Genomic DNA, 27886 nt, shown 5'->3' on the forward strand with positions numbered 1-27886 from the left:
CTCTTGAAATGAATCTCTTTATTTTAAATCTTAATTACTGACTGAGTTAATGAGTGATGGTGTTTAATTTAGAAGAAGAAGACAAAGAAATACAGTAATAAAACTCTATTGTCAAAGTTCAGAATCTTCCAGTCATTAACACTCTCTGTACCAGGCCTATTTTATGCACCCGTCCCTAGAAACCGGGCAATTTTACCAATATTAAAAAAATTACTGCATCAAATCTACTGTTTGGATTGTGGCAAATTTGGTACCATCTTGAAGCTGCACATTTCTACTTTAATTCTGAGTGAAAGAAACTACTTTACAATGCACAGCTTTAAGGTACAGTTATAGAAATCACTTAGATGTTTTAAGAATTTAGAAAAAGTCATACGAATAAGGGAATACAATTGTGATTTATTTTTAACCAAAATTGTGGCACTACATTACATGTTTCTGATAGTATACAGTATTACATATAAATTTCACACAGAATCATATTGTTTTTTAGTGTGGAAAATTTTAAAGCAAGGTTCCAGGCAGAGTGCAACGCCACACTGTTCACATTCGTATCGTGTCTCTTTGCGAGAAGCCTTGCCACTCTGTTTCTTGCTCCTGGAACTGCACACGTGACACACACGAGCAGCATACTTCTTAGTAGTTGCAGGTATGTGCTGCAAAAAATGTCTCTTTGTTAGCCGACCTACAGTTCCTTCATTTCTTGGAATGAATTCAAGTGTGTCGTCTTCAACAAGCTGAACTGCAAGCACTGTTATAAAGTCTGTTATTGTAATTTTCTTCCTGTGCACTGCATTGTACAGCCAAAATGCATTTGATACTCCCATAAGCAGCAAATGGAAATATAATTTTCGCCACCATTTCACAGTTCTGTGCTGGAACGGATTGTACTGCAGGCGTTGGTCTCCAATATCCACTCCAATTTTATTGAGGTTGTAATCAAGTACCTGAAGTGGTTTCAATACTACAGACCCATTTCTCTTAGTATGCGTACCAAATGTTGCTTGATGCCTTGTAGACAATGTATACACATCTCTCTTATCTTTCCACTTCATTGCCAATACATTATCTTTACGCCGAAAAGACATTTCGCCCTTTTTCAGCTTAGCAGATACTAAATCTTTAGGCAATCCTTTCCTGGATTTGTTCACAGTACCAACAGCTCCAGTGCCTTTCTCTGCCAGTTGCTGAAATAGCTCTGGACTGGAATAAAATCGATCTAAATACACAGTGTGGCCTTTGTTCAGCAAGCTGCTGTCAGACAACAATCGCAAAATATCCACTAGTATCTGCCTGGGTGTCGTGTTGACAGGCAGAGGTCGGTAGGTGTCAACTGCAGTCCACTCACTGTCTTTCGGATACGGCACAGCTGCTGGATTTGAAGCAACACCTTCAACATCATTCTCGTCTTCATCTGAAGACAAACTGTCATCAATCTCGTCTTCTAAAAAGAATATCACATTATGTGTAACTACATACATCGTTTACACATGTTCAACAGATATGTGCGTACTGCACAATTACGTGGAAAATTCGGAAATACGTACCTTCAAACACACCATTGCATTCAGAATCGTCTGAATCACTCTCTACATTATCCAGAGTGTCGCTATGATTGATCAAATCCGCAATTTCTGCGTCTGATAAACCGCGCCGAAACATGATGACAAACAACTGAATGATATACAGACTGAGAACGCAAAGATAAGTTTTAACATGAATTACAGCGCTGCCGTGACATCTATGGACGCATTTTGTTAATAAACATCTGAAAAACGTATAGCGCTGGCCAAACCCGTAGAAATAACGTTGCAGTGTTTTGAATGAAATTAAATGTAGCGGCCCGTAAATTTTACGGGCTTGGTGATTTTCGCGCGATCCCAGGCCCGTAAATTTTACGGGCTTGGCGCTTAGAGTGTTAAAGAAAATAGGAGATTGAAATTTTGGAGAGTCCAAAATTTTGATGTCAATTATTTCATAATCTAATTACTTTTAGAGACTTCCAAATACGTTCTCAAAGAGTTGGGAGTGCCAGCTTTCAAATGAGTGGTAACAATAACTCGCTGCTGCTTCTTAGCTCACAAAGTTATTTCCGTTATATGATGTTGGCATTAGTTCCATTTGCTGGAGTTTTTAGTTCCTACAGCTTTCAGTCAAACAAATTGCATTATTGTAAGCAAGAACATAAACATAAACAACTGAGATATAAGTTTACAAGAAATTTTGCATCAATAATAACTTGACATATTCCCGTACATATGATGTATTACGTCTGCACCTGCATCAGATATGGAATTAAAAAGCGGAAAAATTGTTATTCTTGGAAGCAGAAACATAACAGGTGGATTATACTCCAACTTTTTACTTGTCAGGGTGCAACATTTATGCGGATATGAGAAGACTTGCACAGGACAGACAAGCAAGGAGAGCTGCATCCAACAAGTGATGCATGGAGCAACAGAATTGTACATAATCGCTGACTTTTTGTAAGCTGTGTATTTGTAGAACTTTGTGGCACAGGTGCATGAAGAAGGTGTTGTCACTTGAATGTAACAGGTGAAACTTAAAGGTAATATTTATTCAAAAAGTAAATATTGATTTCATGTTACATATTCAAATTTGTAAATGACAATTTTCTGTCTATACCAAGTAAGGCAAAATGTATTTTAAAAGCTTCCATAAAATAAGGAATATTGCATTATTATGTCAAAAATGGATGATGCAAATCTGAGCTTTGTTCATAAGATTACCTTTGTTTCGAAATAATAATGTGCAAGTATGTGTGAGGGACGTTCAATTAGTAAGGCAACTCACTTTTTTTTTCCAGTCAATTTCAGTTGAAAACAACATGGAACTTATTGTGGCACATCATGAAATATTCCTGCTTCAGCCCCTATAGGTTCATGAAGTTTCAATAGGTGGCACCGTAACATGTTGTCTTCAAAATGGGGTCTGTAACAGAGTTGCATTACAAGGAGAGAGCTGTCATTTTGTTTCTTTTGGCAGAAAGGCAGAGCATCACAGATATTCATAGGAGCTTGCAGAATGTCGACAGAAACCTGGTGGTGAACAAAAGCACGACGACTCCTCGGGTACCGCATCTTTCATAGACAGGTCAGACATACCTGTCCAATCTCTCTCACGTGTCGGCTGGCCACGCACAGCTGTGACTTGTGCAATCTCGGAATGTACGGTCGCTCTCATTCGAAGTGGTCGACGGATCACAAACGAACATCTTCCTGCTCGACTGGATGTCTCTGTTGGTATCGCATGGAAATATATGGTGTGTTGTAATCCTGAATAAAAACAACCTACCTTCAGAAAAAATGTTACTTATTGAATGCCCCTCGTACATGCCATGACTAATGAAAGTATGTGCCAAACTGGGCCTCAAATCTATATCTGCTACTCTTTTTGTGCAGTCACCTTAACTACGAGGCCTGTTCATTTGTGATTTCCAAACACTACTTTCAGAGGTTCTCCATTTTGCAATTAGAGCACCAAAAGAACCGATATGATGGAGGACTGTGACTTACCTCTTTCAAGAGATGATCAATTGAATCAGTTTCAATATTCATGTTTGTGCGGAAGTAATAGGAAGAAAACAAGAGACAAACTTTGAGTCAGGTCCAAAGGTGATCTCAGACAGCTTAGTGATTAAGGTGCACGGTCTCGATAAATGAGAAATTCAAATCCCTCCTTTGCACAAAATATCACTACTGATAACACATTCATTAACTGGGAGTTCAGAATTACTTGACATTACTTCAGTGACATCATTTCATGTACGTGAATCTAAATTCAATTGTCTGATGAGGCAATGTGATAAACACTGCCTATGGCTGTCAATGTAAGTAATAGTTGCAGCTGAAGTTTCAATGGTTTGTTATTTCCTAATATATGTATTGCATGCCATGACACACATTAGCACTATTACAAGTGAACAAAAGGGGCTGGATCCCATATTTCATTGTGGAAGGTGCAACTATTACCAATTCTAGGGGAAAAAAAGAAAAAAAAACATGACATTTGAAATCCATCACCTATATTGCTTCATTTGGCCATTGGATAACAGAATATATCAACAGCTGTAAGTGGTATTGATCATTTAAAAAAATATATATTCAATGGCCCAGTATGTGCCTCTGAAGTGGATGTCTGGGTGCTGGGACAGCCATAGGAGGTTGCAATGGCAGTCCATCTGCAGTAGCCTGAAGGTGAAATCACAGAAACATTGCTCCTGCTATATGTACAAACACACAAAAAGATAAAATCTGACATTTTCCCATGAAGTCTATAAAGTTAACTGTCACAAGTTTCTAGTCAAAATTACAAATTGTTTAGAAAAATAGAGTATTAAGAGATAAGGATTCAATAGCGGAAAATTAATATTTTGTGGAAAATGAGATTCTGAATGATTAATGTGTTTCATAACAAACAAATGATTACTCCTTTGACATTGGTGACATCATTTTGAAATTACAATCAGAAAATTTTATGTAGGTGATGCCCAATAGCTTGTAAATATTTAAGGAATGCAATTAGCATCAGGATCAGCTGCTACAGGCATAAAAACTTTTTCTTGACCACTAGTTTCCATCAAAGGGATTAACATTAGATCCGTAAAATACTCAAGGCAATGTTCTCAACACAGGTAATAATGTGATATCAATTATAAAATACAATTGGTGTGATTCTTTTATAATCATAGCCATTGACAGAAAACTGTACGACATCATAGCTGTAATGGTCAACAACGACCTTCATACCAGGGATACTATATAATTTTCTATTTTAGAATGCAAAACGCCTATACATGATTTGTCATAATTACATACATCACATGTTATCCTTGCATGTCGGGGAGTCATAAGAGGCTGTATAATGGTTATGTTTGTTAAAATTTGTTTATATATGCGGTGTCTGTTATTTTGGACACATCTGAAAGAACAAACACCATTTCTCATCCAGCAGCCATTATGAACTAAGACACAAAGGAAATACAGATATTGGCTGTGACTGGGAACTGATTGAAAACAATGGAGAGAGTCGAACATTCGTGCTGGACTAGGATTCAAACCCGCATCTCCTCCTTACTTGGCACACGCTCTGACCACTAAGCCATACGGACACAGTGGTTATTGCAACTGCATGGACTACCTCATCATGCCTCCTGCCAGACCTGAATTCTCAACCTATCCACACACTACTAATGTACATGAAATGTATTCACTGTTACGAATATGGACTGTCATCAGCTGTATAATGGAATGACAACAATTTCCCATTTATCATGAGCGGTCATCTTACCATACAAACTTTACCTCATAATTTGGAATTACATAGGCACTGCAGTATCATATTGTACACTACTAATGTAGTGCCCTCTGCCCATTATTCTGGTTAGATGCGACATTCCACAGATTCCTGGTAGAGTTCGAGCCCGTTGTGCATCTGCACTGAAGTGATCATTGGCCATCTTGCCTTCATTATCTATATATGTGATGTCTGTTCCTTTGGACATGCCTGAAAGAACAGACAAAACAGACAAAAACACACACACACACACACACACACAGATATACAGATGGGATTTAGCACAGTTGACCATATCTTCACACTACAGGAAATTAGTAGAACAAATGAGTACCATCTACCCCTTTGCCCTGTTTTTATAGATTTTGAAAAGGCCTTTGATTCTATCAGTTGCCCAGCTACGTTTGCGCCTCTAAAAGAACAAGGAGTAGAACAGGGCTATATCAAAATCCTACAAAACATTTACAAAACCTCCAAAGCATTTGTGCGCGTTGTCAAATATACTGATGAATTTCCCATTGAAAAGGGTGTAACTATTTTCAGCAGTCTTGGAAAAAGCCATGTCTAAATTGAATTGGGTAGAAAAGGGAATTCAAGTTCTTGGAAAAAGACTGAACAACTTGAGGTTTGCGGATAATAATGTCCTATTTGCAAATGACATAGAAGAACTTCAAGTATTAGTAAATGAACTTGCATTAGTGCACTGAAATTGGACTAAAAATGAACATTGATAAAATCAAGATAATGATCAATGAATGGACACCTGAGGGAAATATATTAGTTAGAAGTACACAGTTCCAAAGAGTCACAGAATATATCTATCTGGGTCAACTGATAATCATGAAAGGAGATTTAAAACCAGAAATATTATGACAAATTAAATTGGGCTGGCAAGCTTATGGGAGGCACTCTTCAATTTTGAAATCTAAAGATGTCAGTTGAGCTGAAGAAATCTATTTTTGACCAATGTATATTGCCAGTAATAACTTATGACTGTGAAGGATGGACATTAAATGAGTTCATTGTTAGGAAGCTAACAGTAGCCCAAACAGGAATGGAAAGAGGAAGAGAGCAGTTGAAATAAGACAAACAATGAAGGTCACCAACATAATACAAAGAGTGAATACATTGAAATGGCAGTGAGCTGGACGTGTTACTCGAACAAAAGATGGTAGAGGGTCTAAACAAGTCCTAGACTGGAGCCCAATTTACCAAAAAAGACCTAGAGGAAGACCACCAGACAGATGGGACAGAGATATAAGGAAGACAGTGGGATTCAATTGGCAACAGGAAGCTCAGGATCAGAAGAAATGGAAGATCTTACATGCTGACTGCCGACTATATATATATATTTGGAGAGGCTGATTTTGAGGAAGAGGAGGTGGGTCCCGCTGTGACGGAGGAAAGGAAGTGCTCCATCGCAGCGAGGCATTATATATAATAGAGGGAAACATTCCACGTGGGAAAAATATACCTAAAAACAAATATGATGTGACTTACCAAACGAAAGTGCTGGCAGGTCGATAGACACACAAACAAACACAAACATACACACAAAATTCAAGCTTTCGTAACAAACGGTTGCTTCATAAGGAAAGAGGGACGGAGAGGGAAAGACGAAAGGATGTGGGTTTTAAGGGAGGGGGTAAGGAGTCATTCCAATCCTGGGAGCGCAAAGACTTACCTTAGGGGGAAAAAAGGACAGGTATACACTCGCGCACACACACACACACACATATCCATCCGCACATACACAGACACAAGCAGAAAATGTCTGTCTATGTGATCAAGACTCATAGTCAATAAAAAGTTTCTGTTCAAGCAGAACCTATCATAGTGATGATTACATTCTTTAGACATACAATCATCTGTGACATGTCTACAGTGGAATTTCCACTGCTTATAGTTCAAGACCAGTTGTTGAACACAGGGCATCATTACACAATCTAGCAGAATGCATTTAATGTAAGGGTTACCAAAACACGGTCTTAAGAAAGCCACAACAATGTGTGTGAAATTACGCATCAGCCGTCATCCTAATTGAAGGAAACTGTACCTGAGGATAGAAACTTACAAGCTCAGCCACAGTGAAATTTGAGGAGGATGTGTTCAATCATGTGAAAGTAAGTAACTTTGTCAGTAAGCTTAGTCAATTTGTCTGCGAGGGGGGAACATCAAAGAGTGTGGAGAGTACTGGTGGAGCTGCAATTACATCCCTGAAATAAACAAACACCTGTATGGTTTTGACTCTGTAAAAAGTCACCGACATGACATTTGTTGCTGGACACAGATCTCCCTTCTACGCTTTTCTATGCACTACTGTCCTCAGCAATACACATCCTTGTCTGATTGGCATTAGACGCAATGATATAAAGAAATTTACTTTTATATGCATCATTTCATTTCAGTTTCCCACAGAGCTTAGTACAATCTGTGATGTGATTAATTCAGCAGTGTTCTCAACAGTGTCACTTTGTTGTCAGTCTCGTACTTTCTTATCTTATGTGTTTGGCTGCTGCCTATCAGTGGCTTTACACTGTTTCAACCCTTTACAAACTTCAATTTCTTTATTTTTTATTAGTACAGTGTTAAACAGTGCTACTATTAATCTTGCAGGAACAGTCATAAGAATTAAAAATTTAACATTATCGTCAGTGAGTTTATTAAAAACTGACAAAAGAAGGCGAAGTCCCCAGAAAGGGAGGAGGAAACAGAACGAAACTTCACAGACAGAGAGGATATGTGGTGTTATTTCAGTGATTACAAAATTGAGGTAAATTTACATTAAAATTAGCAGAATTAACCCACTTATCAAGATGATGTGCACCTTCTCTGGCCGTATGCATCGCTTGGCAAGTATGTCAAAGCTGTCGTATCGTCTCCCTAGATAAGCTGGCCCACAACATTTTTTTATGGGCCCTTGGTACCATGAATACTGGCACTGGGATGGAGTTGACATCCAAATTGGTCCCACAAGTGTTCTATCGGGAACAGATCTGGAGATCTTGCTGGCAACGGAAGTACTTCAACATCACAAAGCCAGTCAGTTCATAGAGACACGTGCCGTGTATGGACTAGCATTGTCCTGTTGTAAACTGTCACGCGAGGATGCAGATGTTCATGAGACACTGTTGTGGTTTAACGGTTCGCTCAGTCACTACCACCTATAACTTGGTCATACACAGTGGATACCCACACTATGATCTCAGGAGTAACATAGCTGCATCTCACCAAAACATAGGAAGAATCGGACCTCTCTCTCCACCACTGCTATACTCACTGATGATCATTACCTGGGATAATGCAGAATCGTGACTTATCACTAAACACACCATGATGCCATTCGTCAGTAGTCCATGCTTGCCACTGCAAATAGCAGCGCACGGAATAATAATTCCATACTCTGGAGCTGCTAGCCTTTGACCAATGCTAAGGGATACCAGAAGGCTGCAAGAAATGCATTACTTGTTCTCAAATGGCATGTGCAGCTCTGAAGGGGTTCGAGTATGCTCGGTGCATAATATGGCAATCCATCCGTGTGGTCGACAGGAATCTTGATGAGTATGCCTGCCCTCACATTCTCATGCGGTCCAACAATGTGCCACTGTCTCTTCCAAATGTCCCACAAATTTGGATATTGCACAATCTGATCAAATGAAGACCCACAATGAGATCCCTTTCAAATTTGATCAGGAGCTGATAATGCTGTCTCGTCCGAGTACACAGCATCTCCGTGCCCTTCACAGTCACCACTCCACATCTGACATTCTTCACATCCCTTATATACCCAATAAGACTTGGTTTTGGCATTAAACATGAATAACAGTAAGGTACACTGGTGGCTGTTCTACCAGTCACAAAGAATTGCTGCTCTAATCCACCAATGGTTTCATGTGTATGAAGCTGTATTGGTACTGACCATGTCTCCTGGGTGCTTTACTTTTTTTGCTAGGTGTGTGTGTGTGTGTGTGTGTGTGTGTGTGTGTCTTCATATTTTGGGATCAAACATAATAAATATGCGGTGTAACCAGATGGGTGTAGGCAGGATGTTTTTATCGTGCATATAAAGATTTCTAAAAAATTATAATCCAGAATTGTGGGCCATTGCTTACCTATAGTAGGTGAAATATTTAGTACTACCAATAGACACTATGCTAGTTTTCCTAATTATTAGGAGGGGAGAGAGATAAATTTGGGAAAGTTAAAAGCATGGGTAGATCGCTCAGTCTCAAGAATGACAGGGACTCACCTGTTATCAAGCTTCCTGTTGTTTTTGACAAGTTAGGCCAGAGTTCAGGTGCAATAAAAAGTTGTGTAGGCATACGAAGAGAGAGAGAGAGAGAGAGAGAGAGAGAGAGAGAGAGAGAAAGTGTGTGTGTGTGTGTGTGTGTGTGTGTGTGTGTGTGTGTGTGTGTGTGTGGGCGCGCGCGTGCGCACATGTGTGTGTGCGTGCACTTTCTATGTGTGGCTTTAACAATCAGAAAATGTGTCACTTTCTACAACAGAATAAAGGCACAGCACTATTACAGAAATTTAGATTCTCAAATAACAAATTTTCGTGTTAGTATTAAAGGTATTTTCAATAGATTTATGTAGTAGGGTGCATTAAGATAATAAATAGTTCCAGACACCTAGTAGAAATAAATACACAATGTTATTAAAAGTTTACAGAATCTTACAACAGTTCTTGAGTTAACTTTTAAATACAAGAGAACACTTCATACATTCAGTATTTGTTTCCCCAGGTAGCTCAAAGAAAAGAAATGTCCAACTGTGTAACAAATGGCTCTCTCTATGATAGGTCAAAAAAATAAATCCTCCTCCATTTGCAAAATTTAAAAGGTTATGGATACCACTTAAATGCAAACAGCTGAAGTAATTTTCTTGAGTTAAGCTTCTGTAGGAAAGCACAGCACAGTCCAGCACTGCCTGCTGAACTATTTTAGCAATTGACATGACAGTTTTACATAATTATATTTTGTTCTTTTAAAGCATTATCAAGCTATACAGAGAAGGAGGGGAAGTGACTGGAAGTTAAAGTGAAAAGCAAGCACTTACACTATTTGGAAGAGTAATCTACAAAGTTAGCTCCATAACAGAACTTTATACACTAGAATCAAAATCCCAAGACTGAACAATGGAAATTTTCATTACTAATTTAAAACACACAATGTAACAACACAAATGTATGTATTATTATCACTTTGTGCTTCCTTCAGTTGATTAGAAGAACATAAGAAGGGTTAGGAACTACTAATATGAACACAAATTTTAAGGAAGGGCCACACAAAATTAGTTCTGCTGAGATCCAGAATATGATTCAAATAATTTAGTCCTAATGTGCTAAGACTATTAGTTCTGGCACTTTTCTGTTAATTTCCCTGGGATTAGTTGTTATGTAGATCTGAGCAACAATTAGAAGGCCAGCAACTTTTTGTTAATGCGGTAATAGTAGCTGGAATGTTTTTACAGATAAATAAAGTAAATGATTTTTGAGCAATAATTTTTGTTAATATTAGAATTGAGGGAAATTAAAAGGATGAGGAATCGAGCAAGTGCCACTAAAGAGGGAATTCATGAGGGCCAGAAAGTAATCTCTGTAGCATGGGAAGCAACAGGGTGGGACAGAACAGTTACTACACTGGCTCATGCAGCAAATGAGTGAGCTCAGACCGGCAATAGAGAGAAAGCTCCATTGCTTCTCGTTGGCCTACAGTAGATGTTCAGGTGAGCACTGTAATGGAAAATCACAGACAATGTAAAATCCATTCCATAAAATGGTTTTTAGTAGCAAAAAAACCTTTTTGACATTTATCATGAGGAATGTGCTGCATATGGATGGAATGTCATGAATGAAAATGATTAAGAATGGAAGGGCGAATACCCATAATGGTAATAGATTACTTGGCAGTTCATGAACTGGTTTTAAATGTTGAAGTAATTCATGAGAATAGTGCCTCACAACTATCTCACCTTTCAGATAACTTTACACAGGTTTCTCAGTGTTTTGCCAAAGACCATGACTAAACAGCTGAGGTACATAAACTGCTGTGCTTAATGGTTCCAAAACTCCTTTTCAAGAGCCACAAAATTCAGTGTGTAACTGCTTGTCTTAAACTTCTTTTTGGTAACAATACTTGAGGAGAAAACCTACCAGACACAATTGTGATCTGTAATGAGACAGGTATGTGGAGACAAAACAGCAGTCAAAGCTGTGAGATCATACCGCCACATCTAACAAACCACAACAACATGCTGACTCTGTCAGCTACACCGATTTTCACTACCACTCTTTTGGACACTAAAGGAATATTGTTGGTGGCTTTTATAGAATGTAGAAGGATAAGCAATTGTGAAGTGTAATGTGAACCATTAAGATAACTAAGATTCAAAATAAAGTGTGGTCTCTCTACCACTGTTCTGGCTCAACAATTCTAGGTCATGCTTGTTGTCTGGTAAATAAGAGTTGTTGTGCCAGTTGAAATGGCAAGTTTTTGAGTGTTCACCCTAAAGTGAAAATTGGGCACCAAGAAACTTCCACCTTTCCACTCAAAAGAAAACTGGCTTGGCTGCCAATCCTTTGACTGTGCTGAACTTGAAGATGCTGCCATGGGTTAGCTGCAACTGCAGGCAGCAGGATCTTATGTAGAGGGAATTACTGAATTCATTAGGAGAGCTGGTAATTGTTTAAATCTGAATGGTGTTTTTGTAGGGAACTACATGAAAGGTATAGTTTCAAGACATTTATAGTAAATTTGTTTTAAGTATTGCAACATTTTATTTACAGCCTAGCAGAGTTTACTTTCTGAATAGCCCTCAGTGATGTTTGTTCATCCCTCCACAGTTTACTTAAACATGTACGTATTAACATTCAGCATCAGTTACCTCATTTAAAGCATGTGAAAGCACATATTTTCAAGAGGTTTTGACTTGATTATGAGTTTTTTGAGGAACACAATTGTGATGCTGAAGTTTTTCTAAATGACACTACTTTGTGTCATAAGCAGTTTAGTAATTTATGCCAAAGTGAGTACCTAAACTTCCACTTAAAATTGCTACTAGTAATGACTGTATACTTGCAGCATCTGTTACATCATCAGTAACTGCCATATCTGAGATGCTACATGCATCATGTACATTCTAGACAACTACATTTGTTCCTGTTAATAGCACACTATCGTGCTAGGAGCTACTAACAATCCATCATAAAGAGGATATGGAGAAATGGGATCTCAATAGATAATATTGACTGCATGGAGCATTCCATTCTGACTTTTTTATGTGCTTTCCTCAGAATATTTATCTTTGGAGAATGTAAATTTGCTAGAAAAATTTTACTGTTATACTTGTCTATTTACTGATTTTCATTAATAAAAAAGTGTACAAGGCAGTATATGCTTTGGCACTTCTGACAAAATCTTCCAGCTTCACAGTTAAGGAAATTTCTTACATATGCCACATCAGATAATTTTCCAATGTGATTCAAAAGTTCCCAGCAGTTATTTAGTATTGAAATCCAATTGATATCTGTCATATCATGAAGTTTTATAATTGCATAGAAATAATGACACTATAATATGGGTCACGGAATATAGAGGTACACAAACTATATCATCACAAAAGCTCTCAATACTGTGGCCACCTGATAACTGAAACACAAAAATACAAACTTTTTTTCTTTCACACTACTGCTTAATTCAGTTCTGTGAAACACAGTATTGTTAAGAGATCAGCCAATATATCTGCACTCCACTTTACTCTGATCTTTTAACAACAGCAGTGTAAAACATATCACAGTCTAGGAATATAAAATAAAGACAGGATGAAATGGTAAACTAGGGGAAGTATCCAATCTTATGCATGCAGTTCTTAGTTCTAATAACAATAAAACTGCACTAAATCATTATCCCCTAAATATTGGGATTCAGGTATAGCCTGACAAATGTTTTTAAACAAATGGGTCTATTTACACAAAAAAGGTTACTAGATATATGCTCTATGCCTATCACTCAGCATTTACAATATAAATAAAGATTCTTCATCAACAAATAAGCACTCCTAAAACACTGTTGACATTAAACATAGCTATTAATCTAACAACACTACTAGACAATCTCTGCTTACAGAGATGCAACCAATGGCAACTTTTACAAAAAGTCCTCTCATCTTAAACAGGCAATAAGCACACAACATTTTCACATAGAATTTGTATAAAATGACATTTTTCTTGCAATCAGTGCCGTATTATAACCATCCAACAGTTATATCAGTTTTGAAAGATATTCAATATCACAAGAACAACACATGGCAGTACATTTTTCAAATGAACACTTACTCTGGGCATTTTAAAATTTTTGTTTCAGTATACAATACAGTCTGCACTACAGTTAGATAAACTGCAATGGAAGTCCAAGAATGTTCCTGCTGCCATGAGCAGTTTGCAATCGATATTTTTGATGGCCACACACCAAACCATGATGCATAAAAAGGAAGTTTTAAGTTCCGTGATCTTATATAAAAAGGAAATTGCAATACTTCTGATCAAAATATGGACGAAGAACAGTCAGCTACAACTTTTTATAAAGTGTACTGCAACTACGACATAGGAACACAGTGGAATACTGTTGCAGAAAAGACTACATGCTACATTTATTCTGCAGGAACTAAAATGATGTAGAAAGAGACATTAAAACGTAATCTTACTTCAGAAATTAACTGGTTTTATCATGTGAATGTTACATTGAGCACCTGAACAAATGTGCACATATGCACTCTCGCTGTACATATGATATATTTCAAGCTTTGATAAACAATCTAACTACCTCTTACTGTACACAGCAGTTCACATTATATTAAGCAGTGACCTTAAACTTTAAAATGTTTGATGTACTGAAATATGGCAATTTCAAACAGAATATTACATGAGAAGTGATAGAGGTTTTCTTTTACACACCTGCTTTACAAATTTCTCCCTTCTCTCTCTCTCTCTCTCTCTCTCTCTCTCTCTCTCTCTCTCTCTCTCTCACACACACACACACACACACACACATATCTACAAGGCCAAAAATACACATTCTTGTTTTAACAGCTACGCTGGACAAAAAGTTCTTACTTTACATTATTAAGCTGTTAAAATGAATTTTTACATTCATTTACGATGGGAAAAAGTCTATCAATTCCAAAACTGAAAAACCACACTCTGAGCTATAGAAGAAATTAAAAAGTCGCCTTTCCAGTTTTTGTGTAAGTACAGTGCCCAAACTATGTTCATGACACTCAGCAAAATCTACTGCTAGGCACACAACAATATTAAGTACAAGATGTTGTGAATATTTTCAACCAAGTTACACAACCTTATCTCGTTAACAGTGAATGTTTAGGAAAGGACAGTTCTGAGTAGCAGCAATATGCTTGTGACTATTCTGTCAGATTTTTTTCTTTTTTACATTTACTCAAAATTCCAGTGTTTAGGACATTACAAAAGGCAGTAAATTTCCAAATGAAGAAAGAGATAAAGCAAAGTTTCTTTGTTGATTAGTTAAAAATTACCTGGTCCCTAAAAGTTTCTAACAGAAAACTGATTAACTGTGAATTGTCATTAACAAATTATTATGCAGCAGAGCATACATTTATAATCTGTTGACAAGTAATTTGTTTCTTTTTAATTATGTAAGACATATTCTTCTAAGGCCACAAAATTTATTTTTGTGCACCAGAAATTCAGAACTACAACACCAGGAATGTCATGTATTCTATTCCACTGAAGATTCCCTGCTTAAATAAATTAATCTATTGGTAATTACCTAACTAAAGATACTTCCAAGTTGCAATTTGAGAAACAGCTATGAACTATTTTCAGTCCAATAGTGATACATTTCTAAGTCTTTTCAATAAAACCTCAACACATGAGGAAGCGTTGTGTAATGGTACCTTATATATCAAGACAATAAAAAAACCTTACAATTTCTCAGCGAGCACGCACGCGCGCGCACACACACACACACACACACACACATATTCTAATGTTTAGACAGCAGATATAAAATTATTTCTAATTCAGAGGATATAACATATCCAACATATCACATGCAACCTCATATATAAATACCCAATTATGGAACTTCTTGGCAAACACACGCATCTCAGAAATTAATTTCTAACAATTTAATAAAATATTACAACAGCTTACCAAAAAATAATTGCAGTAGTAAAAAATCTTCCTAACATTTTAACACGAGGCTTTCCTAATAAATTACTCACACTGCTATTCCAGGACATTGTGCGTACAAGATCTTGATAAAAGTAGCAGAGGAAAGCACTAAAAACATACACTGTCCAAGCAAATGGCAGCAGTAGTCACCCTCACAGCCAGAGTTCTAAATTCACATACAATCCACCCACTGCTGGTTACAGAGTATGGCACGACGACGACAGCTAAAATGATTCCTTCCATTAATCTAGTGCTCGCAGCAAAATTCATTTGAGTAATATCAAGATACAGAGACTAGGGTCATTAGGAATAAATACAATTTATGAATCAGGAATCACAACAACAGTTTCCAGACTGGGTACCATCACACACAAAACTACAGTCAAGAATATGTGTAGCCAGGCAGAAGATCAATCACCTGGTTAAACATGTGGTATCATTAACTTCAATGTCTTCCGAGTCACTTCTGACGCATTTAAAATATTACAATTACCACTGCACAAAAAAACACTTCTTCAGAGTGATACACACATGGAGTATACCTCCAAATATAATGAATCAGTGTACGACATGAGATCAAACAGACGAGATGGACAGATAAGTTATTAGATAATGTCCGCCAACAGAAGATGTGCCTCCACTGAGACATTGGCCGCAGTACGACATCCGATGGCCTGAGCCTCACTAACAGCGCCCATTTGCTGCCACTACTTAGCAGTCCGACGGCTTGCTTGGATGGCACGGCACAGTTCGGCCCAAGGGTGGCCGTAGGATGTGCAGAATATGCATGCTGGGCTTGGAGTGGGCACAGGTACAGATGCAGGCGTGGACACAGAATCCGGGAGCGGTGGCGGTGGGGCGGCCGGAGGGGAGGGTGCCGGGGGCAGTCAGTCAGCCATGACACCCTGTGAGACGCTCACCAGCTGCTCCTTGAGTGAGCGGAATGACGGGCGGTCCTCCGGCGCATGGCACCAGCACTTGCGCATCACCTGCAAACAGAGGCCATAAGTACAGAATGTAGCATGTACATTAAAATGATAGTGTACAACAGAAATGCTTATCAAACGTCTGATGCTGGCATGTTTGAATTTCTTTATTGTATAACTCCAACCTGTTTACATTTACCTGAAAGATTTTGACTCTCAGACATGAAGATGATCATTATATATTCTCAAAACTAGCTGTCAGTCATTTATGTCATGCAACAGAGACTGTAAAAGTAACTCCCCCAACGAAATGTCATCCAACACACAACAATTTTCTCAAATAGATATACCTTTTTGTACAGAAACATTGTTTTGACATCCCAGCACATGTTTACACACCTGATACACCTCTTTGTAACACGCCTTTGGTCGCTCCAGTACAATGCCCCTTTGCACCCTTTCAACGACTTCAGTGTTCTTGAGACGCCCATAAGGCATTTTGCCACATGTGAACACTTCCCACATCAGGACTCCTGTTAAACAAAAAGATTATGCTTTATGAAACACTGGAAACTCCAGGTTGGAATATCAAAAACATCAGGAAAAGATAGATTGCTACTCACTGTAAAAGTGACATGCTGAATTGCAGACAAGCACAATGGAAAGCATCTTTTCACTGTGCCTATCTGCAACCCAATGTGTAATCTTTACAATGAATAGCAATCTACGATCATGCTTCATCTTTTATACTAAACACACCTACAAAATATTAATTCAATTTCACACAATAACAAAAATTATTCCCTTGAGCTTGGGGACAAAAAATAATTGGTATTTTTCACAAGACTTAAAAGCTTCTAATTACACTCTTTACTTCGCGCATGAGAAACATTGTTCTGACGTGTTCTTTAGAAGCACACAAAAATACGTTCCTCACAAAATACGAAATCATTTGAGCATCCTAAAAACCGAAACAAGACCAAAAAAATCATTGATACTCAAGGTGTGGGAGGAAAGAAATAAATAATGTTACAAAGAATGGGTAAAAAAAATATTTTTCAACCTGCAGAAAAAAGTTAGAACAATAAACTGTTCTTAGGTCAGTCTCAAGATGTACAAATTCATTCAGCACATTTTTATAATGAAAATGTCTTCCAAGGCAAAAATAAGATACTGCCATAGGTTTGAAATAATTTTGGCTGTGTAATAAAAAAAGTTGTCCATTGAGTGTGTGTTGTGACAAATCTCACAGAAAATTGAAGCCAAAAATAATTAAGAAAATGAAATTAATTTTGATAACATACACCACACCACTATGTACAATTCCTCCCCTTCAAAAGATTCCGTGTGTGGATTCATGAGGTGCTAGCCACAGAATTTTTTACAAAAGCTACCTTCCTTTCCTCGATTTGTTGGTCAGGATGTAGGGTGACCATACATTGGAACATGCCGTTATTAGAAAGTCAACTTACATCTATTTGCTTTCACAGGCTGACAGCTGTCACCAACGCTCAGCATGAAGGGGTACTTTATACCTTGGTTCATATGGACCATGCCAGCCCAGACTGTGAAAGCATGACAGCTGAGGCAGCCTACCTCAGAGTCACCTTCCATCACACTGATTATAGTGAAAATAACAGAGGGAAACATTCCACGTGGGAAAAATATATCTAAAAACGAAGATGATGTAGCTTACACAAACAAATACAAACACACACACAAAATTCGAGCTTTCGCAACCTAAGGTTGCTTCATCAGGAAAGAGGGAAGGAGAAGGAAAGACGAAAGGATGTGGGTTTTAAGGGAGAGGGTAAGGAGTCATTCCAATCCCGGGAGCGGAAAGACTTACCTTAGGGGGAGAAAAGGACAGGTATACACTCGCACACACACACACACACACACACACACACACACACACACACACACACATCTATCCGCACATATACAGACACAAGCAGACATATCAATATGTCTGCTTGTGTCTGTATATGTGCGGATGGATATGTGTGTGTGTGTGCAAGTGTATACTGAGCTTTCACATGTCAATTGACATGGCAGGAAATTTTATTGACAGAATCTTGTTCATGGCTGATTAATCTGTTAGATGTTAAGTGAACTGTGAAGAGCCATCCCTCCACTAATAACTATGCTCAGCCTCAAGCTGCCTGTCACACAATACTTGCGTTAATTCAAATGGTACACTTTCAAACATCCATCCTATGATCCAGAAATGACTCCAAGTTTCACTTCTCCACACTCATGTCAAAACACTTTAACTCCGATGAGAGCTTGAAGAAGCTGCCATAGTCTGGCTCCTATCTCAGGTGGTAGAGAGGGAATTTACCAACTCATTAAGAGAGATGGAAAATGCTTAAACCTGTATGGCGAATATGTAGAGAAGTAATACAAAAGTGTAGTTACAACATTTTTCTAATAAATTTGCTGCACTTATCACAATATTTTATTTGTATCAAAACGGAAGCTTCTTTCCGAATAGTTCTCACTAAATGCACATATGACAATCACAGTTCATGAGAAGGTGATGTGAAATTCACACTTGCTAACTATTTATTTACCATAAGCCCAAACATCGGACTTCGAAGAGAACCTGGTGTAGTTGAGCACCTCAGGGGGTGCCCACTTGATGGGGAACTTGGTGCCACCAGAGCTCGTGTACTGGTCATCCAAAACATACCTGCAATGTACAAAGAGTAATTTAATTGCTAAAAAGATAGCCTTATCAAGACAAATTTTTTTCCACAGAAAGTTTGGACATAATAAACAAAAAGATTACCATATTTACTCAAATCTAAGCCGCACTTTTTTTCCGGTTTTTGTAATCCAAAAAACCACCTGTGGCTTAGAATCGAGTGCAAAGCGGAAGTTCTGAAAAATGTTGGTAGGTGCCGCCACAACTAACTTCTGTCGTCGAATATATGTAGCGTTTCGCAGGCACAAAGATAAACACTGGCACCAAAACTTCTGCGTCAGTAAATAAATTTTAAAGAAAAAAGGTCGAAGACGAGCCTTTTTTCTCCACCCTGAGTTTCGACCACTGCATTTTCATACATTATCCAACGAAGTAAAAAAAAAATTCCGTATTGTTCAACTTCGAATGTAGCAGCATTTCAATGCACTACGAAAATCCGACTGGCAAGACTGATTGGGATGTTTGTCAATATGGCCTACTCTGCGTTCTGAATTTTTTCCTACCTGTGAGAAGAGATGGTTGCTAATAGGAACTTTTATGAATTGTGAATCACATGCAGTATTCTCTTCACCATAATAATAATACGAATATAAACATTTTCCCATGTATTCTTCCGTGTTTGCTGCTATCTCATTTAAATCCTGTCTGCCTGATAAACTACAAAACTAGAGTGAGACAACAGCAAACGCGGACGAAAATACATATCATGTCATGTTTATATTCGTATTATTCTTATGCCGAATAGTGATACAGTCAGAATTGAAGCACGGCAATTGACTAGATTTTTTAATCTAAGATAACTCTAATTTCTGTGCAGAATGTAATGTACTAAAGAGGCGCCTGCAAAGACTTTCAAACGGAGAAAAATTTTCGCTAAACTCTCGTTCAGAACATCTTCTATCGTACGCAGTCTATTATTTGGTTCTTGTTGATTATTTTCAAAGAAAGCAGCAGTGTAAGTAACAACAAACAGCAGTCTCTTGCAATTGTTTCGCCTAATGAGACGATTCCTCTCTTTTTTTAAAAAAATTGTAAGCGGTGGTAGCGCGCACAAAAGCAAGCAATGCCGCGAGTGGCGACAGGTCGTAAACACTCATTATCTGAATGCAACAAACAATGCATGACACAGTACAGTAATGCATTTTCAGCTTTGAGTGACGTAAACACCTATAACGAAGAGAACGGCACTGATCAGATCAAAGAAAAATAATCAATCAATTCAAACCAGACGAAGCATGTGAAAAAGGAAGGGTATCCGTATAAATACGAACGGAGCGCCTGACGCTTAGCAACGGCTACCTGGTAAAGCTTAACTGCTAAGCTTACGACTTGAACCAAACTACTATAGCTGTATCGTCATTCATTTGACCCAAATTGTGTCTCATATTACAATGGACCAACTTTGTTTCGATTTGGAGGTGCAGCCTAAAACTTTTCTCTCCCCTTGAATTTCGAGTCTCAGATTTCAAGTGCGGCTCAGATTTGGGAAATTTTTTTTTTTCCTCGATTGCGAGTCTCATTTTTCAGGTGCGTCTTAGATTCGAGTGCGGCTTAAATTCGAGTAAATACGGTACTTCATCACAAATCAAACACAGTCAGCGGTTTATTTGTACGAAACTTTGTTATAATCTGTAAGTACAGTAGCAGACAGCTGTGGGCGGAAGTCAGGAAATATTTCCAACGAATCTTGTAGAACTATTCCCTACATTTTTAAGCCAAGCAACTTCCTCAAGATGATTCCATTAGCTGTTGTGTACAGGAAATGTTGTCATTGAATGACTGTTAACTTGGGCAGAATTTTTATTTGGTATCATAAATGGCAGCTTGCTTTAAATGTGGATACATTTAAGTTCATTCAGAAGGGTACGAGAAAAATTCTAGTAATATTTGAATACAGTATTAGGGGCATGCTACTCCACTGTGCTGTCATTTAAATATCTATGTGTAACACTACGAAAAAACATGAAATGAAACATGCACATGCAGTCAGTTTAGGGAGAGTCAATGGTCTACTGCAGTTTATGGGGAGAGTTTTGGTAAAGTGCAACATATCTATAAAGGAGACTGCATGTAACATAATTGTGTGACCCATTATATTATACTGCTCAAGTGTTTGGGATTCTCACCAGATCAAAGTAAAGAAAGGCAACTTAGTGAGTCAGGTGCGCTGCTAGATTTGTTGTTAGTCCAGTGTTACAGAACTGCCCAGAGAGCTTATGTGGGAATCATTGGAGGAGAAAATATGATCTTCTCACAATATACTTCTGAAGAAGTTTAGAGAACCAGCATTCATTATAGGTTCAAGTAATTCTATTGCTTCAAACATGTATGGGCAAAATAATAGAGATTTGGCCTTGTAAAGAGGTATACAGCAGTAACTATTCCCTCATACCATTCACAAATGGAAAAGGAATTTGAGCAAGCAGTAACGGTACATAGTATCGTATGGCATGCACCGTAGAGTAGCCTGGAATATATGTAGATGTAGACACTATAGATCCACAATTCTTTTTGTCCTGCTCTAAGCCTTTCACATTTGCAAGTTAAATACACTTTTATCATACATCATACACTCAAGAAAGTCTAACAGCTCTGCAACAATTTTCTGCAGATTTATTTCCTCTCCGAATCCAACACACTTCTGTACATTTCCCAACCAATCAACTTCCACAGTACTCCTATAAAAATACACTTACTAACTGCTCAGGCTCTCGTGGGACCAAACTCCATTACGGCTAATCCCTTACTTTTGATGTATTAATATGTCATGCTATTCTGTTTCTCATACAACAAGGATTGATTCAAACACACCAGCGTGCCCTTTCTTGCAATGCTGCAGACCAGTCAAATATCTGTGTGCTATTGACATGACATGCTGAAATGTCTATGGGCCACAGCGTCATTCCTAATATAAATAAAATACTTTTTTTCCTTACCTTAGTTATGCACAGTAGTTAATTGGTACCTAAAATTTTAAAATTGTGGTGCAAACTGTATTTCCCTGTTTCTTATAGTTTTAAGTAGAATTTAAATTTGGCTGACTACCAACAAATGCATATTCTTCATAGAAACATTTTATTTCAGGCAATTTACTAATACTAATGCTATCTATATTCAAAATTTTGTGTCTGCTACAAGAGTTTCTAGCTTAGGAAATATTGCTGTTAAAAATGAGTGTACTGTAAGAAATGGAACATTGTACAATTTCTATAATAAATTCCTTCAAAACTCCAGTATTACCATACTACAGCATGGAATTTTCAGTTTCTAAAAAATGTTTACAATTCCTAGAAAAATATGGCAATCAAACATTTCTGTTGTAACATTTTGTTTCTGGAATAATCTTGATGAGCTTCAATAGAAGACACTGGAGAAATTTTTGCACCTAAATATCCATTCACTAACACAGACCCAATATTATTTAAAGAATAGTGTTACAATAGTTAAGCAATATACCTCTATTTTGGAATTCGTGTAAATATTACCAGTAATTCCAGTTTTCTACAATACTACTTAAAACATAATTGAGAAGTATTTCTCCAATTTGCAATAATATGAAAATAGTTTCCTATATATGTATGGGGTGAATCTATAAAAACACCTAGTGCTCAAAGCCAAAGTCAGTCACATCTAGGAATTTAAGTGTGAGGAACGTTTGTTAATCTGTGAAAACTTTCCACTCAGAAAACTGTGTTCACACTGACTTTATTTGAGTCAAAGTAAGTTATGGGCCCATTATTTTAGATGAACCTCTGCTAGGTTCAACTGTAAGCTGTCCACAAACATTTTAGTGTGTTTATAAAAATAAAAGTGTGTCAAAAATACTTTAAATATATTTAGTGTTGCCTGCATCATTTAGAATTTCCTAGCATCATTTACAACATTTATCAACAATTAAGGCCAAGAGAAGAACCCAAATGAGTGTTGCACATCAGTAGCTCGACAATGCACAGCTGTTCTTCCACCACTACTTCCCACTAGCTGTTGAAAGGTAAGGTTGCTCACCTATCACGCATGCGCATTTGCTGATGTGGTCTTTCATTCCTTTTTCCTACTTTGCTTTGTATCCGAGTATCTTCAGGATTTTATTCTCATATTTGTTTATTCTGCAAATGAAAAAATATCACTTTTCTGTAGAAAGCACAAAGGAAGAAATTCTGGATATTCTCAGTGAATGACAGGATGATTTATTTTATGCAGGTAAAAGTGATGACTTGCCAACAAAATTTCAAAGTAACACTTCTCAGCAGGTGCAAGAAACCAGCCTTTTGTTTTCAGAGTAGATATAGATCTTCAAAGAAAGTAATCAGATATGACACCAGTAGAATTACTATCAAGACAGAAAACAAAAAAATGTAGAAAGGGAATTGAAACAACTAAAACAGTTGATCGGCACGAACACTGATAACAAATTGCAGTAGTGGCAGAGAAGACATAAGGTTTGCCCGAGGATAAAGGGAAGATTTGCTGGAACGAATAATGTAAAGCAGTAATAGAAGAAAGATGCGCCAAGACCAAAACCACTTGGCCTGTGGTTAGAAAAACAGCACATACTAAGAGAATGGAACAAATATGGACAAAAAATGGCTTAAAGAAAACAATTTTATCATATCACATTATTGACTGCATTGTATTTCCACCAATACATAAAGATGTTTATGCATTATATGGATAACTATGAAATGCAGCACAGTCCTTGTGACTACAACCTCGAGTGCAGTCAACTGTCTGACAGTGTGGGGCTGTCACATGGAATGTAAGTCAACACAGGCAAGAAATGGAAAATAGTTTGACCAGGAAGACTCTGTATTATCCTAAATTCAGCTGACCATTCTGCACTAGCCTACAGATAAGTACTGATCACAACATAAATCATTGCCCTGACAACACTGAATCATATAATAAGAACAACACGTTTCCTAAATTTGGATTGTGATGAAATATTTCTTCTTCCAAGTCTCAACAATCCAAACATTGCTATGGATCACAAAGCATTGCAAATAATGTCAACACATCTTAATAACTACTTAAAAATGCAGGTGGGAAAACTACTTTGCACAGCAGAAAAGAAAACCACTAACATCCACAAAGGAACTCGCAATCCCACACCCCTGCACACAGCATGCCTATGACCAATATGCAGTGCAGTAAAACTAGAAATTCTGTGGTGACACTTTACACAAGTGAAGGTCTCATTCTTTCTGTGGACGAGTAAAGAATTGTGGGTCTACATGGACTCCCGGACACACTGAGTAGAGTTGTTGTAAGGTTGACATCTGTCACTGCAGTTGTGCAGGATGCAAGTATATGACATCACATGACTGGAGGAGAATACATTTTTAAACACTTTTATAGCTCATAGTGAAACTGTTAACAGTTCTAGGTTGTGTCAAAGTTGATCTTTAAAGTTACACAGTCATCTACCTTGCTAAACCGAAGTCGGCAACCTTCACGACATTTTCTGAACCAACCAGACAATTCCGTGCTGCCAGGTCTCTGTGGATATAATTGTGGCGCTCCAAATACGCCATCCCGTTGCACACCTGAAAATTACACAAGCTATGAGAAATGCACTTCTACTCTAGAGAAAAGCATGGTTAATTGTTCAAGGAGTTTGAGTAGAAATAAAAACTGAAAAAACAAAATGTAAATTTCTGTATAATTTACACCCAGAGTTTGACCTATTCATCAAAAATGTGTGTAATTTAATGAACGTTTCTTATATGTAAGATAAAACTGAAAATTAAAAATCAGATACAAATTGAAGATTATGTATAAATGGAGCAATAGGCTGTCACTCAAATGAAAATTGAAGATAACCCAGTAGCTGACCCATGGTCTGCACCCGGACAGAAAATAACAGACTTTCTGACAAAATGTGGCAAACAGATAGTCACTTACCACAAGAACTGTATGGCAATTGGTTCCCCTTGCCCTTTGATAAATCAACACATTCAGTCATGTTAACAGTACTTCCACCTCCCTCCATCATCAGAAGCAGCCCTGTTGTGGCTAAGCAGTATGTTTCCCTAAGCACACACATGCTGTTGTCAATCACCTCCAGACACCCTGTTCCTCCACAAGGGTGGATCAGTATGATAGGTGTCACTGCTAATGAAAGTTGGTGTGCCCACCATGTGTTACACGGCAAAAAATGAAACTGATGGTAATTCATAGGTTAATTCTGATTTGGCAGCCATCTGAATATGTTATGTTATGTTATGTTATGTTATACAGTTTTTGCCAACATGAAGATATTTCAGTATTGTTCAGTGATTTGCTGTTTTGCATTTGGATAAATAAATGGGTAAAGAGATAAAAGTGAAATCAAATTCTGTTTATGGTACACTTCAAAATCAATGACAACATTTAGACTTTTGTTCAATGAATTTAAATGTGGTGTAACGTCGGGTTTTGTAGAGAATTATTCAGGACACTCAGCAGATAGGGTTACTAAAAAACATCATTGAGAAAGTCCAGGACACACTTCTATGTGGTGGGACATCAGGGAAGAACCTGTGAGTCTGTTGGATACAGATGGATAATAGTAGCACATCACCCATGAAGATGTTTTTAGTCGCCATTGCTGTGGTGACTGTCTATGTGTACTAAGAATAATGGTGCCAGAAAAGACACACTTAGAACTGACTGTTCAAACCAATATGACATAGGGGCTCAAACTTTATATCACAAACAGTGATATGACACCATAAGGATGGGTAGCTAGCCCACAAAGCTGTGTTGATGGGAGCTTTCTGAGAATGGCAGTCCTCCAAGTGGTATCTGAGTCTTACTCGAAGTCTATAAGATATTTGCAAGTTGTTCCTCATGAGAGAGAGTTTGTTAGAAACTCGCGTCCAGGGAGGATGGATGATCAGGTTGTCCACAGCAGAATTATATTTCCTGAATCTATATTGTAATTGACAAATATCACTAGAGGATTTGAAAAACTATGCTAGAAGGCTGTCATTCCTACACAATTTTCATGTGCAACACTATAAGTACCATTTGCATATTCATGATCACTCCCTTGTTCCAATGTGCCATAGAGAGAGTTATTACCTTTTTTTTTCATTCTGGCTATCTTTTCTTTTTTTCTCTTTGAAATTGTGAGAATAATGTAGCTTCAGCACAAATTTCTGTTGCAGTTTTTTCTGGCAAAGAACTATGGTCAATTCTGGTGGCCCACTGATCTCAGGTAGCCACTATTATTATGAGGGGCAGCTAAATGAAAACGAGACAGATGGAAAAAAGTAAGTAAACTGTTTCTTATTTCAAAAGTAGTCACTGTAACTGTTATTACATTTATCCCACTGAGAGACAAGACAGTCAGTGACTTCATAGAAAAATGTTTGTGGTTTCCTATAGAACCATGAGTGTACCCAGACATGCACCGCTTTCTGTAGGGCTTCAAAAATATGGAAATCACATGGGGAGAGATTGGGGTTGTATGCAGGATGTGTACAGGCTACCCAACAAAACTTCTAAGCATAGTCAAAACCACCAGCGCAACATAAGCCTGGCTTTACAGCCAAGAAAAACCTCCAAAGAAACTGGATCAGAACTGCGCTACTGGATTCATTTTTTAATTTATTTTTGGGAGAGTTTTGTCCACTGCCCTAAGCAATTTGCATCAACATCTACATGACTACTCTGCAATTCACACTAAGTGTAAGGTATGGGGTTCATCAAATCACCTTCAGACTATTTCTCTTCCATTCCACTCTCGAACATCGTACAGTAAAAATGGATAGATTACCCACACGGTGAGTCTCCTCTGACCTGGACCTGCGGTTTTGTGGGACTTTCCCAGTATCTATCCCTTTTCCTAGACCTCTCCAGTCCTTTTCCTTAACCCTTCTTCCTTTCCCTTCAACCCTTCTGCCTGAAGAAGGAGCCACTGGCTCCAAAAGCTTTCCAATCACAACAGTCTTTTATGTGCGTGTTCTGCCGCTGCTTGGTGAGTAGATTTTTTCTCTCTCCAATCAAATAATTTTATCAATAATTGATTGTCTTTGTTATTACATACAGTAAAAATGGATACTTAAATTTTTCCGTGCAAGCTCTGGTGTCTCTTGTTTTATTACAATAAATATTTCTTCCTATGTTGGTTGGCATCAACAAAATATTTTCACATTTGTTTGGAGGAGAAAGTTGTTGATTGAAATTTTGTGAAATGATCTTGCCACAATAAAAACTGCCTTTCTTTTAATGACTGCCACACTAACTCACGTATGATATCTGTGACACTCCCCCCCCCCCCCCCCCCCAAAAACCACTCCCCCCCCCCTCCACCCCCTCCAACTTCGTGATAACACAGAACAAGTTGCCACTTTTTGAATTTTCTGGATGTTCTCCATCAATCCTATTTGCTACAAATCCCATACCATGCAGTAAGTAATACTCTAGAGGAGGACAAACAAGCATACAGTAAGCACTTTCTTTAGTAGACTTGTTGCATCTTCTATGTGTGTGTGCCAATAACATACAGTCACTGGTTCATTTTCTCCACAATAGTACCTATATAATCATTCCAATTTAAATTGTTCTTAATTTTACCTCTTAGGTATTTAGTTGAATTGACAGCCTTTAGATTTATGTGATTTGCAACCAAAATTTAATGGATTCCTTTTAGTTCTCACGTGGATGACTTCACACTTCTCATTATTTAGAGTCAATTGCCAATTTTTGCACCCTACAGATATTCTGTCTAAACCATTTTGC

At 37.7% G+C, this 27886-nt stretch overlaps 2 protein-coding genes across 3 annotated transcripts in view; both read right to left on the reverse strand.

Annotated features, from left to right (window-relative positions):
- Positions 1-467: 467 nt before the first annotated feature.
- LOC126412905 (piggyBac transposable element-derived protein 4-like) lies at positions 468-1481 on the reverse strand. The gene has a single exon (XM_050082794.1). It carries the CDS (start codon positions 1479-1481, stop codon positions 468-470), a length of 1014 nt encoding a protein of 337 aa, XP_049938751.1.
- Positions 1482-9951: 8470 nt separating this feature from the next.
- The window catches only part of LOC126412609 (tyrosine-protein kinase Btk29A), a 376741-nt gene continuing 358806 nt past the window's right edge, over positions 9952-27886 (reverse strand). For both annotated transcript variants that reach the window (XM_050082278.1, XM_050082277.1), the window contains exons 9-12: positions 24587-24705; positions 19029-19147; positions 16852-16985; positions 9952-16515 (exon numbers count right to left, since the gene is read on the reverse strand). In XM_050082278.1, coding sequence (XP_049938235.1) covers positions 16414-16515; positions 16852-16985; positions 19029-19147; positions 24587-24705 — 474 coding nt within the window. In that variant the 3' untranslated portion in view covers positions 9952-16413. The remainder of the gene's footprint in view (positions 16516-16851; positions 16986-19028; positions 19148-24586; positions 24706-27886) is intronic.

Source organism: Schistocerca serialis, chromosome 7, assembly GCF_023864345.2.
Source record: "Schistocerca serialis cubense isolate TAMUIC-IGC-003099 chromosome 7, iqSchSeri2.2, whole genome shotgun sequence".
NCBI classification, from domain to species: domain Eukaryota; kingdom Metazoa; phylum Arthropoda; class Insecta; order Orthoptera; family Acrididae; genus Schistocerca; species Schistocerca serialis.